Genomic DNA, 14,010 nt, shown 5'->3' with positions numbered 1-14,010 from the left:
ATATGTGCCTCCCCTGCACATAGATATCCTCAAGATATCTTCCTACTAAACTAGTCACTAAGTTAGACAAATCTTCAGTATTTGAGTTGGCTGCTGGCTGGCATTTTGAAAGCCAGCTACTCTATGTAAATGCAACACTCAAGCAAAAAATCTAGTTGCACATCTTACAGTCAGAACATATTTTACTTAAAAGGGATATGAATCAAAACATTCATAGAAACTAAGCTATGCATTTCCTTATTATTTTTCTGTCTTTTTTGTATTCTTCTCTCTTTTCCTTTCTCTTAAAAAATATTTTGGGAAGTTCACCCCCACTAAGTTTGGAATGTGGCATGAAGAACTTTTTTCAAAGCTACCTTTATACAGTGTATATTTCAAAACCAGGGCAAAACAATATCACACTTATCAACATATTACTCAGTCCTAAGAAAACCCTGATAGTTATAGTATCTTGCATAGTTTGCATAGTTCTTTATATTGTAACTTTGATCCAAGGGGTTTAAAACACACACACACACACACACACACACGCACGCGCGCACCATTCAAGATACCACAGCTGATGAAAGCATCTATAATAATTATAAGATCTACCTCACCCTGCTTACAACACTACAACACTCTGTAGTAGCAATAATTAAAGAATCAGAGCTATAAAAATAATGAGAAACTAATGTCTAAAAATAATGTATATTATTTTATAAGTAGATAAGTTTTCAAAATGAAAACACTCAGTGTTCACGTAATATGTTTGCCAGCTTAGCTTTAGTATTTAAAGACTTAATCAGCACCTCTCTGTTGAGTACACCCATGTACCAAGCACACACTCTTCCAAGAGTAAACATCTGAATCTTAGAACGTTATTCAAATAAACCTCAACTGAGACGCATGGCAATCATCATTTTATTCTTTGTTGTCTGAACTGGCTCTCTGCTGATGCCCTGGCACTGTTCTGTAAGCATAAGGACCAGCTCTCACCACTGAAAACAGCCTGGTTCTGACCCTGCAGACACTGCTAGAGGCAGAGAGAAAATCTACTCTGAGTCCTCTTTACCTTAGGAATCATCATTTTTAGAGGGGTGAGGCATCTACCGTACATGGCAGGTAACCACCAGTATAGTGAGTAATCTGTCCCAGGGAGGGTGGTGAAGCAAAAGGCCAAGAGGAGCACCAAGCAACAAGAGAACGTTCTGCTCCAGACACTGGAAGGGCATGGTCTTCCCATCTCCCAGTGATGCATCATGTGTCCCATCCTTGGCCAACTGGTCCACCAGTCATGGATTAGAGCTCTTCTGAACTCAGGACCTCCGGCACATAGTCAGTGTAAGAATCTCCTCCCTCTACATTTCTCAGGCTCTAACAATGGGAAGCAAGGGCCTTCATTATGCCCATCCTAACCTTAATCCCTATCCCAGCTTCCAGAATCCCACTAGTTTCACTTGCTTCCCCAAAAGAGACTTACAAAACTTCTAACTGAAGTATAAGGCACATACAGAAACATGCCATATACATGTGCAACTCAATGGATTTTCACAAATTTTACACTGCATAACTGGCAAGCAGTCAAGTGGACTTTTTTTTTTTTGCGGTACGCGGGCCTCTCACTGTTGCAGCCTCTCTCGTTGCGGAGCACAGGCTCCGGACGCGCAGGCTCAGCGGCCATGGCTCACGGGCCCAGCCGCTCCGCGGCAAGTGGGATCTTCCCGGACCAGGGCACGAACCCGTGTCCCCTGCATCGGCAGGCGGACTCTCAACCACTGTGCCACCAGGGAAGCCCTCAAGTGGACTTTTTAATACAGACACACGAGGTCTGTTTAGCTTTACCCAAAATGGCAAAGTCTGGTCTCCAAGCTAGTATTTTCCATGGACTTCGTATAACCTTGCAAAACAATTTCCGCTTTAACACTGTAAAGGGAATACTCCTCTTAGCCTTCCCACCCCCGCTCCACTAAGTCAGTACGTCTTTTAATAAGGAGGCTGTCATCAGAACGGTAAAATCTCCCAGCGCTAATCCTTACTCCCACCAAACCTCCCACTGTTTTATGTGCTGGGAATCACAATGTGATGACATTAGGAGGGATCCTAAGAATTAATTCTGGTTCAGCCATGACAGTGGAGCGGAGCTGAGCCACAAGTTGGTCTCATCCACACTTTTCTGTATCTGCTCATTATCTGCAGAGATCTTAGTGTATTGTGGTGGGAGCCCGCACAGCTTAACGTCTCAAGCTTTCTCCACAAAACTAGTATTTAAATCTTTTATTTTCTCCCATTGCTAGACCTTGTTGAAGTAATCCAAATCTTAATTTAGACAAAACACTATTAAAATCCAGGTCACCAGCTTCCCTGGTGGCGCAGTGGTTGAGAATCTTCCTGCCAATACAGGGGACACGGGTTCAAGCCCTGGTCTGGGAAGATCCCACATGCCGTGGAGCAACTGGGCCCGTGAGCCACAATTACTGAGCCTGCGCATCTGGAGCCTGTGCTCCGCAACAACAGAGGCCACAATAGTGAGAGGCCTGCGCACCCCGATGAAGACTGGTCCCCGCTTGCCACAACTAGAGAAAGCCCATGCACAGAAACGAAGACCCAACACAGCCATAAATAAATAAATAAATACATTAAAAAAAAAAATCCAGGTCACCATTTTCAGTAGAACTATTTTCACATATGAAGGGCAACACACATCTCCAATAGAAAATGACCAAAAGGGACTTCCCTGGTGGCACAATGGTTAAGAATCCACCTGCCAATGTCCCACATGCCCTGGAGCAACTATACCCGTGCGCCACAGCTACTGAAGCCCACACACCTAGAGTCCAAGCTCCGCAACAAGAGAAGCCACCGCAATGAGAAGCCTGTGCACCGCAATCAAGAGTAGCCCCCGCTCTCTGCAACTAGAGAAAGCCCACGCACATCAACAAAGACTCAACACAGCCATAAATAAATAAATAAATAGATAGAGACAGATAGATAAGTAAATAAATTTATTTTCAGAAGAAAAGAAAAAAATAAGAAAATGACCAACAGCAGCACCTCGAGCTTCACTGGCATCTTCAGAGGTATGTTTTAGGAATGTCTTCTGAGTACATGCTTTCATCTGTTGACAAGAATATACTCAGAGAAGGCCCAATAACAATGTGCACGAAAGCAGCGTCCTCTCCAGATCAGCCTCCACTCTTCCCCACTCTACTCTTACACTGCATGGCTGACCTATAAGCCCTACTCTTTGGCTTCTGGCTGGGTTTAGTCAGTGGGAGCCCCAACAGAGTCCAGAGTGAGGGGAGAGAATGAGTTTAGGGTATTAATCCCCTAGCTTCCTCCCCGTGGGATGCCCTCAGGCTGGCTGCAACCCTCCACAGGCAAAGCTGCATCCTTCTCGAGGTAGCCTTCTTGACAGGACTCAGTCCTCCTAGGTTTCCATAACCACGCCTTTTTCTGGTCCTATTAAGCCTAAGGGTGCTTAGACCTCGTGCTTCCCTTACACCCTACCAACACCTTTTCAACTTATTAAACCCTCTCAAATTGTCCTAATTTGAGGATGCTATCTGTTTTTTGTAGAGATTCTGATTGATACAAGGACCTCTCGCCCCCCCTACTCAGAACGTGTCGTTTCCTTTTACCTTTGACAAATATTGCTATCCATTTTTACCTTTTAAAAATATCACTACTGAATCATGCAAATGTTTTCCTGGATTGGAAGCTCATGGAGATGAACTGAAAATACGAAAGAATAAAAATGGAACTTTGGTCACTCTTGGCTAGGGCCAAATGTAGCATCGACATGCAAATGTCATCAAGACCTGCATACAAATAATGAAGACGCCGACATTTTCCTAAAACACAAAACCTCTTTCTGACATTCTCTAACACTGAGTTTTTAATGTTCGTTTAAGTTTTATGGATGCACTATCATTTTAATCTGTCAAGGACTGGGGATTTCAAATCGTATCAGAAAGCAATAGCAAACAAAAAAGCTTGAAAGAAATTGCAACTTTAATCTGGATTCCAAGTTAGATAAAGGTCTCACCATTTGCGTCAGAGAGCAATCTAGTCTCTATCTTGGATATTCTCCCAACTCCCAACTGCTTTGTTAGCTGTCAAGCAAGCACCATACAAAATAATTTGCTTATATCACCCTTCAGTGGTTTATTCCAATTTTTTATCTTATTAACCCTGGTATTCAGCACTGTAAAAAGAACACTGCTCTAGAAAGAGATGTGAGGAGGTTCTAGGGCCAGTTCCACCACAAATTGGGTCATTCTGCACAAGTTGCCTCACCGCTTTTGAACCTCAGTTTTTTCATTTATGAAATGAAGTGTGGGGGCGGGGGCGTGGATGCAACTTCTCAAATCTTTGTTTTTTAAAATAACATTACAACAGAGAGTAAATAAATTCTTCTTATGGAACCTGGAAGCCTCAGCCTAACGCTGCTTCCCTTGATCGAGAAAGTTCTTTGAAGTCTTATATTTCACAATAAAAATTTGAGCTAATTTGGTTTATTCTCAATGAAAAAAGAATGTTTATATTTATTTTAATATAAAAATGTTTTACAATACTCACCAATATCTATAAATCTTAAAATGTACTAACCCAGCAATTTCACTTCTAGGAAACTATTTTGGGGAAATGCTCTATGTATATGCAAAGATTCATATGTAAGAATATTAACCATAACATTTATCTGCAGGATTGAAAATGGGGAATATTCTAAATCTATCAATGGGCTAAATTCATTATGATAAATCCACCCTACACAGTCATTATGTCATTCAGTTATTAAAAAGAATAAATTGTTAGGGAAAAACACCCATGGTACATTTTTAGGTAAAGAAAGCCAAGTCACAGAATAATATTTATGATGATCTCATTTATATTTTTTAAAATTACAAATAGCATATATGTGCTTGTAAGTATGTTTTTCTAAATATCCATGTCTATCAATGTATAGAAAAAAGGTCTGCATGGATACCCACTGAATTGCTAATAACAGCTACCTTTGAGGAAGGGACTAGGTTGGGAGATAGTCAAGGAAGACAAATTTTTCACACTATATGGTTTTTTACTGCTTAAATATTTTTTCCTAAATACCTCATTTCACTGAATTTAAGATAACAATGATTTTAAGACTCAACCTCAGATTACGTATCACTAGGGGAAAAAGCTACCAATAAAACTATGAGATACCATTAATTTTAAGATGTAGCCCAATTTTAGATGTATCAAAATGTGTGTGTGAGGGGGTAGATGCCTCAGGGTCAATAAAATACACTGTATGACCTCAGCAATTGTTACAATATAGAAGAAAACTAACATTGGGACTCTAGAAAGACACATCATATCTTATGTACCAAATATTTGGTTTTTAGTTAGCTAATAATTAAATGTGACTATCAAGGATCTTTTCTTTGTAAAATCAAGTATCAACATAGCATTTTCGGACCTGTGTGGTTTTAATTCTTACTCTATTCTGCAGCATCTTCGCACTTCACAGCAGGCCCTGTGCATCGTGATAACTAGGAAATGTTCTGCGCTTCCCTACCTTACCAATTTCACCTACATAATAGAAATATATAACTCCATCCCTATATTCTAAGCAACAACAACATGATCAAACGTGAGATTATTTGAAAGTCTAATAATAAATTCTTAATTCTACCTCTTGGATCAGTAGAGCCATTGAATCAAATAAACCCCAAGACATTAATCTCTGGAACGTCATTCGAAATTAAATATTAAGCTATCAATAATGACTCTTTGGAAATAAACTGGGGAACTAATTTGTTTACTCACTAACTATTTTAGCATGATGGTCATCACATTTTTCTAGCTTGTTGATAAATATTTGCCTCCAACTCTTACTTCATTCAAACACTAAGAGAATATCTGATTTGTGGCTGAAGTAAACATTCTTTACTTTTTCATCCTGGTGGCCTTTCACTTTATCATAGAGGAAAATCAAACAGATCAGGCACATCACTCCTTTTAAAAGTAATGAATGACTTTACAAAAAATAATGAATATCTCCGAGAATTTATTCTATTCCTGGGGTTTTCCTATTGACTGATTATTGTTTTCAGTACACCCCAAAGGATAATAATGCTGAGGTGAAGAAAAGTTTGTAAAGCAAGAAAACACCAAACAATAAACATTCTTGATGATTAAACATCACAACCATCACAAAACAATTATTTAAACTTTTTTTGTCAATACTTTCCTAGTGTACAACTAAGAAGGAAAGACAGGGATCATCTAAAGAAGAAATACCTCTCCTCAATCGTCAATAAGAATTAGGAGAAGCTTACTTCTCAGAAAGCTTTTGCCTTTGATTTTTTTTTTCTTAGAGATGAGACTCAAATGTTTCCACCTCAAATCGCTGTGGTCTAGAAGTGCACTGTGGGTATTGGTAAGCAAAGGAACAATAGGAAAAGCATCCTTTTTTGGCTTCTAGAGTTAAAAATCTAAGATAAAAAAAAAAATCTTCCTTTTCAAACATCTAGTCCTTTCAAAGATGTGTGTCACACACACCTTCTTCCTTCAAAGATTCTGAAAAAGACTCAAGGTCCAAATCCTGACCCCTTTGTCAGCATACATAAAACACCATGGTAATTGATCATTTCAAAAATCAAATGGCATATAGTGGCATTTGTACCCCAACTGAAGAAATTGCTTATCAGCAAACAGAACAAAATTTTGGATTTGAAGAAACCTTAGAAATTACCTAGTCAAACCTCTTTGTGGCCGTGCAGGCCCAGCGGCCACGGCTCACAGGCCCAGCCACTCCGCGGCATGTGGGATCCTCCCGGACCGGGGCACGAACCCACGTCCCCTGTATCAGCAGGCGGACTCTCAACCACTGCGCCACCAGGGAAGCCCTACAGTATATGTTTTAAGAGCTTTACAAATATTAACTAATTTAATTTTCAAAACCACCCCAGATGCAGGTTCCATTATCATTGACACTTCAGGGATATGGAAACTGAGGCCCAGAAAATTTAAGACATGTACCCAGGGCCACAAGCTAGGAAGTGGAGAGCCAGGACTTAATCCCTGACAATCTTGACTGAGTCTCTGGTTTTTTGGGGTTTTTTTTTGTTTTATTTGCGGTATGCAGGCCTCACACTGTTGTGGCCTCTCCCGTTGCGGAGCACAGGCTCCGGACGCGCAGGCTCAGCGGCCATGGCTCACGGGCCCAGCCGCTCCGCGGCATGTGGGATCTTCCCGGACCGGGGCACGAACCCACGTCCCCTGCATCGGCAGGCGGACTCTCAACCACTGCGCCACCAGGGAAGCCCTGAGTTTCTGTTTTTAATCACAACACTAGTACACCACATACACATGTTTCATAATACAAAACACAAAAAGTAAATGACATTTTCCCAGCTCATAGCCATGTTCAGTAGAAGATAATTTTTTTAAGTTTTATGGAGGTTAAAAATGATTGAGAGATACTTTTAATTAAAATCTTATCACTCACTGAACTTTTCAACAAACCTGCTAATAGAATAATAACACTGGAGGTCAGATTCTTTTTCCTATATGGTGCTAGAGCTAAGAAGAAGAGAGGGATTACAGAATAATAGGAACAAAAAAGGCAAAATAAGAGGACTAAGCTATTCACAAACTACACAATCAAGCTCCTGAATAACTGGCAGCTGCCAATATTCATGTTAAGATGTACTATCTTAGATCAATTCCCTTGAATGAAAAAGGAATGAAAGCAAATTCAAACATCCTGTTTTAAATGTGAGACTTTTCAATATTTCTGAGAACAGATGCAAAAGGAAAAAATAGGATATAGGAAGTACTGATACTGTGGCACCATTTAAGAGCGAGAAAAGTATTTATTGCTCAAACCACATATTTATGCTATAAAAGAATACATAAATGTATAGTGAGAACAAGGATTGTTCTATTTAGATCTTTAAAACTGCCATGTGAGCTATCTGGGTCACCTTCCTTTTGTCTGGGCTGCACAGTTTTATCATAGACTCTTCCAAGTCCTAAAAAGTTCAAAGTCCAAGGTATAAAAATCTACAGCTCCCAATCGGCTTCCCATTATTTTATGTGAACTCTCCTGAGTTTACACACTACTAGTGCTCCATCCTCCATAAGTAAGATCCCAGGCACCTGCTCCACGGGGCCTCACCTTGGTTAGCAGTGTAACAGTTGTTGCTGCGTTCACTGTCTGCGCGGCCCGATGCAAACACATTACAGGCACCTAAGTCAGCCTGATTTAGATCAGCATACAGAGTCTCTATCTATGCAGCTTTCTTGGTGCAATTTTTAACTTAGCTTCATGGAAATCTGAGCTCATGACTTGATGATTATTGTAAAGGACCAGTGGGAGAGGGAAGAAAAAGAATACAACTTAACGCATTCAGTTATGTCTCCTGTCCTCCTTGGGTGGCTTAGTTTACCTAGGTAAGGGATGTTTAAGGCAGATGGTGAACTGAATGATGAGAACTGTCCACACAGAAAGAAGATCCAAGCTGAACTCTGATGGAAAGGGAAGGGCTAAGGCAACGGGATGCCTCCTCACCTTCACCCTAAAAGCATGTTTTTTTCATCATTATTGCAGACCTTCCTACAGAACATCTTACACCACAGAATAATGTAATGTTCACTGTGTACACATAGAGTCAGAAGACCATATTCTAAAGTCCTGATGGACTCATCATAATCGAATAGGAAGCAGAACACCAGCAGGAAAGGAGATACAGAAGCCCCTGAGGAAAGTTGGGGGTCGATCCTAATGCTTCCCTCTGTCGCTCGAAAATGCAAAGTACCAAGAAAGAGGCAAGACTGATGACCTTGGAGAGGCAAATTCCTGGGTTCTGACCAGATTTAAGGAATTTCTCTCTTTAGCTCCACGACAATTATATCTAGAAATCATTTCAATATATATTGCTAAGAACTGATTGATTGAAGAGAAGGTTCTGTTCACCACTTACTTAACAGACTCGGGACAAACACCAAAATTGCTCAACTGAGTAAAACAAGTTGATTTTCTTAGTCAAATTTATTACACATAAGCAGCATTTGGTTTTCCTCTCTGGTCAGTGATGGATTCTTTCATAGAACAGGCCTGACTCTCTAGAAATAGGCCAGAAAGACTTTTTAACCCCAGGAGGGATCTTCTGATATACCAAACCATAAAGACCTCTGGTCTAAACATTTCCAAAAGAAATCTAAGCCTTAATATCCCTAGAGTGTTTTTCCAAAGGTCTCTAAACACACAAAGCCTTCTGTTTGAAATTCATCCTCCTTCCTAACAAGCACAAGGACATATCTTCATATTTAATAACTCTATTATAATCTTTGAAAGTAGCAATCATTTATTCTCTTGGGGATGTGTTGCTTTTCAACCCTCTTGAGTATCCTTATGTCAAAAGCAGTTAGTTTTCCTTCTCCAAAAGTTCTATGGCAGAAATCTCCCACTTAGCATTAACCATCAATTAGCAAAGCATGGATCATATCTATACGTGAATGTCCATGAATGTACGAGGGTGTACAGTGTGTGTACATCTATGGGTACACAGACATTTAGGCAAACACACATAGTTACACAGCTTATAGAAAATGAATAGTTTAAATAATTAACATATAGTTATCCTTATAATATGTAAGTAGATGTAAATTTACATACGTGCTTTAATATATACGTACACATTAGATTTTGTAAAATTTACCTTCACTTTAAGAGTTCTAATAGTGTTAATAAATATACTATGGCTCCTTTCTGTGTTTGAAAACACTTAAAAGAATATATTTCCCTCCCTAGTAAATGTCTTGGATTATGATCTGATCATCTTTTTTATTGAAAAAGCTCAGGTCCCTACCTCTACATTCAGATTTAAGCATTTGGAAAAGGAACAAATTGTGTCAGAAAAATCAGCTATTAATTTAATGTGCAGTTAAGCCTGGCTTCCCTTTACAAAATACTCTTAAGAATCTGTATTTCACTTAAAATGCTCAAAATTCCAGAAGGTCCACGTAGGAACTTTAAATTTTGCAAAGTGTCTCCTGCACAGGCCAGTCTAGTCCTCATGTGCTCAATATCTTATCAAGTGAGAACAGGACTTCACAGAATGCAATACACAGTAGCAGGTTTAGAATGACATACATACATGTACAACAACAGTCTGAAAGGATACACAGTAATATGTTAACAGCAATCATCTCTGGGTGGATTTTAGGTAACTTTTTCTACTTATGTGCTTCTTCCATTTATCCCTATAAGAACATCCCTCATACTGTTTGTGTAATACCCCTGCCGAGTGAAAAAAATCTGTTCTTATAGTGATTTCACAAACGTCAAAATATGCAATGAATCCATTTATAAGATGTGTATACCAAGGAGCAGATCTATCAAAATCAATTGTGCATCAGATAAAAAACAGATAGTGTACATTGGGGGCTCAGCCAGTGAAAAGTATCTTGGCCATCAAGAGCTGCCTGAAGACCCAATGGGAGCCGGGAAGGTGGAATGGGGCAACCCTCCCACAGAAGACAACATAGTCACAGTCTGTGCATGATGGAAGTAACTGACCTGGGCTGGGTGTGGACCCACTTAGGAGCACACACTCCATTATCCACGTCAAGGCAACAAAAGGAGTGATGTGACATTCTGTGTGAAACCTCCCACTCCTGTGCGGGGCCTTGCTATGGGACACCAAAAGGTCTTTTGTACTTCCTTGCAAATCTAAATGATGCTGACACTTAACTACCCTCCTAGAAACCAGAGCAGAAGTTAATGGACTTGCCCAAAAAGGCTCCAAAGGACTCGAGTCTAAAATGCCCGGACTTGAGTGTATCGCAGCATGGCTCCTGTTCCCCTCTCCCTGTATATACACAGCACGTGAAACACAGAGGTTATGAGCAAAAATCTAGGGTACCCGGAGTAGATTGTCTACCTCTGGACCAGATTCTTATAAAAAGGCCTCGCATCACAGTACCAAAATCTCTCTCATACTACGGGGAGGTGCAGTGCTAACAGTGTACAATAACACTTTGTTCTTATTCAGAATAAAATATCTGTCCCCAGGCGAGATGATCTTATTACAGGCTGACTGTGTGAACACACTGAATAGAATCACTTATGACAGGTAAAACCCCGCACACCCCACGAAGACATTTTCAAAAGCACAGAGAGGTGGGACACATGTGGGTGGCTTCCCCAGCCCCCCAAAGGAAGTGCTGTACTCAGCTTTTAGTGACTGTGTATTCTCGGACTGCAGCTGGGCGTCTGAGAAAAGCCTCTCCACACCTATCCACCAGACCTGTTCCGAGAGCTTAGCTTCGATCTGGGCAAACCCCACACTTACAGCCATATATGCATTGGCATTGAGAAAGACTGCGGAGGATGTGGCTCTCCAGGTGTGGCTTTATTTTTCACTTCACCGGGTCAGCTATTTAGGCCTAGTCTTCTCCATTGGCTTGAAGCTTTGTTCACACCATCTTGGGTAACACATCACATTATTCTTCCTTATAAAAACAAATAAACTCAAATGAGCATTCAGAGACAGTTCACCCCTCCGAACACCTCTGCCTTCCCCTCTGATTTATGGGACACCCTTCCGATCCCACCCATGAGAAAGCCTCCCCTACTCTCTTTCAACTAAGGATGGGCCAGGTGCCTTTCTTCCTTCCTCAAGTTTCCCACCTGCCTTGCCTCTGCAGACGTGCACAGCCTTGAGGATCTCAGCCTGCTGGCCGCCACTGAGTCACTGGGAGCAGAGCACTGCAGTACCTAGCACTACCCGCCATCAACTACTGCCACGGACTCAAATCACTGCACTCGGTACTTGCCACCCCACCCAAAAGCTTGGCCGTCCTGGGAGGCTGGACCAGGAGGGGAAAAAACATGTTTTTATACTTTTATGGCTCCCCTCTGAACCACTGCATCTGAAATGTACACAGTTCTGGAGAACAAGGTGCTGGATACATTCATTCCTAGCCAACTCTGGTCAGAGCAGCCGGTGTCACACATCACCGGGTTATTCTGCAATAAGTCCAATCCACTTAAGTTTAAAACCAAGGGTCGAAAAGTTGCAATTCAATGAGGCATCACATGTTTCATAACTGAGTGTGGAGAGAAGGGGTAGGAGAAATAATCAGACCTCCCGAAGAACCAAGCCGGGGAAGCAGTTCACTCAACTCCTGTACTTGCCGTTTGCATCCTCCCATCCCACTTGCCAACGTGGACCTTCTCTATCTCAGCCACCGCCGTTTCCGACTACAGTCCCTTGCAGTAAACTGACAGGTTGGTAATTTACGAGCACGCTGGGCAGCACCAGAGAGACTTTGCAGAAACAGAGTTGGAGTGAGAGCTCACACGCAGACAGGCAGGAAAATGGGATGCCTCATCAGAACAGAGGGTTTCTATCTTTCAGGGCTAGCACATCATTTGATACATACGTCTGCACTGACGTATAGCATAGGGGGTTTTTTTTCTGTTATAATCTGTTTGTTTGGTGGTTTAGCCAGAGAATCTTATATAACACATTCCTGTTTCAAATGTAGCAACATGTATGGCATTGCACTCATTGAAAATTCAGGCTCCGCACAGCAGGTCCCATTCCCATCCCGAATCATTTTACCTTGCAAGGTTTCTATATAATTGATGAAAAACATCAAGAACCACCACTAGCAATAGTAAAAGAAAGATTCAGTCATCAGCTTTACCCTGGATTCAAAAGCTAGCATTCAGATGGTATGATTTTAGGGATTTCTCAAAACCACCTTCATCCTGATTTTAATACATTATATGAGCCTGACCTGTGGAGGGAAGGGAGTCCAGTTTTCTAAGCCAAAACACAAGTGAGCCTACTCCGGGCTTCCAGGGTAGAGTACAGGGACATACTTCCTGCCTCTGCGCTGGGGTGTTATATGACCACAACCTTTGCATCTGATTTCCTTAACAAAGAAGCAGGAGATCTGCACTGCTTGTTTGGCCAGAAAGCACATCATACAGCTACAGCTGAGGAACTTCCTTCACCTTAGCTCAATACAATGTGTATTATATAATGAATGAGCCTTTTCTGTGAACCCTGCTATTGGAAAACATAGGCACTTTCTGCATAGTTTAAGCCGGTCTGCAAGGAGCAGTTATCCCTTGTCAGATCAAACGCGGACCAAGTATTGTATATATCCAGGCAGATTACACCCTTAGATCCCTCAGCTATCACCCTAATTAATTTGTTTTTTGCTTGACAAGACATTATATAATAAAGAATTATTTCAGTTAACTCTAAACTATACAGAGAACATTTACACAGCAGCCAGCAAGCACCCGAATGATGTTGGCTTTCAGCTCCATGTTCCCTGCGTTGCCTAAGAAATAAGGTGGGGGGGGGGGTTGTTAATGGGAGGAAGAAGAGAAGGGGAGAGGAAATCAGCTATCTGTGAAAATACTTACAGCCTCCGAGTCTTCAATTCCATGCAGGTACAAATTGTCATACATGGAGGTCTGATAATCCAGAGCACCTCTATCAAGGCGAAAACAAAACTGCTACAGAAGCCACAGCTAGAGGTAAAGACAGAAAAGGCCTGTTTGGAAGAATTGCGCCTGCCTTATCAATTGCTGTGAATTTACCAGGCAAGATGCTATTCATTCACATCGCACAGGGTGAGGTTATCCCCAGAGGCGGTCCAGAGCTGGCATTTTATCTGCCTTCCCAAACAGAGCATAAAAAAGCAGAACCCTTCCTCAACCACAGACTGGTGACTGAGCTAGGAAAGCAGCCTCTGATTGGCTCAGCTCCCCTGCTTCAGTCAGCTGAAGAGTGTTCCCTCGGTGAGTGGAGGGCCGCTCGGAGCACCCTACCAAGCAGACAGCTGCTTCCTGTTTCGTCTGGATCATATAGTTCTGCAGCAAACACTTATCAACATCTAAAAGGCTGCTTGGTATGTTGGGAAAGGCGGGCGATTGAATACTCTAAACACAACTGCTCATCTTCTTAATGAAACGCACAATTGGAGGGGGATGGGGAGCAACAGAGAAATTTTTTT

General features: G+C 41.4%; 1 protein-coding gene across 5 annotated transcripts in view; it reads right to left on the bottom strand.

The window, feature by feature from the left end:
- Positions 1–14,010, bottom strand: part of CACNB4 (calcium voltage-gated channel auxiliary subunit beta 4) — a 272,472-nt gene that overhangs the window by 138,627 nt on the left and 119,835 nt on the right. Inside the window, exons 1-2 of one of the 5 annotated variants that reach the window (XM_030852791.2) lie at positions 13,418–13,712; positions 11,325–11,484 (exon numbers count right to left, since the gene is read on the bottom strand). The exons of 2 other annotated variants lie outside the window; for them this stretch is intronic. In XM_030852791.2, coding sequence (XP_030708651.1) covers positions 11,325–11,330 — 6 coding nt within the window. In that variant the 5' untranslated portion in view covers positions 11,331–11,484; positions 13,418–13,712. Of the gene's footprint in view, positions 1–11,324; positions 11,485–13,417; positions 13,713–14,010 lie in introns of those variants that run through there. 2 more of the 5 variants (XM_060302452.1, XM_060302451.1) reach the window with 2 other exon arrangements.

The sequence above is a fragment of the Globicephala melas genome, chromosome 7 (assembly GCF_963455315.2).
Source record: "Globicephala melas chromosome 7, mGloMel1.2, whole genome shotgun sequence".
Lineage (NCBI taxonomy): Eukaryota > Metazoa > Chordata > Mammalia > Artiodactyla > Delphinidae > Globicephala > Globicephala melas.
Note: the sequence above shows the minus strand (reverse complement) of the source record. Positions and strands in the feature narration are given on the sequence as shown.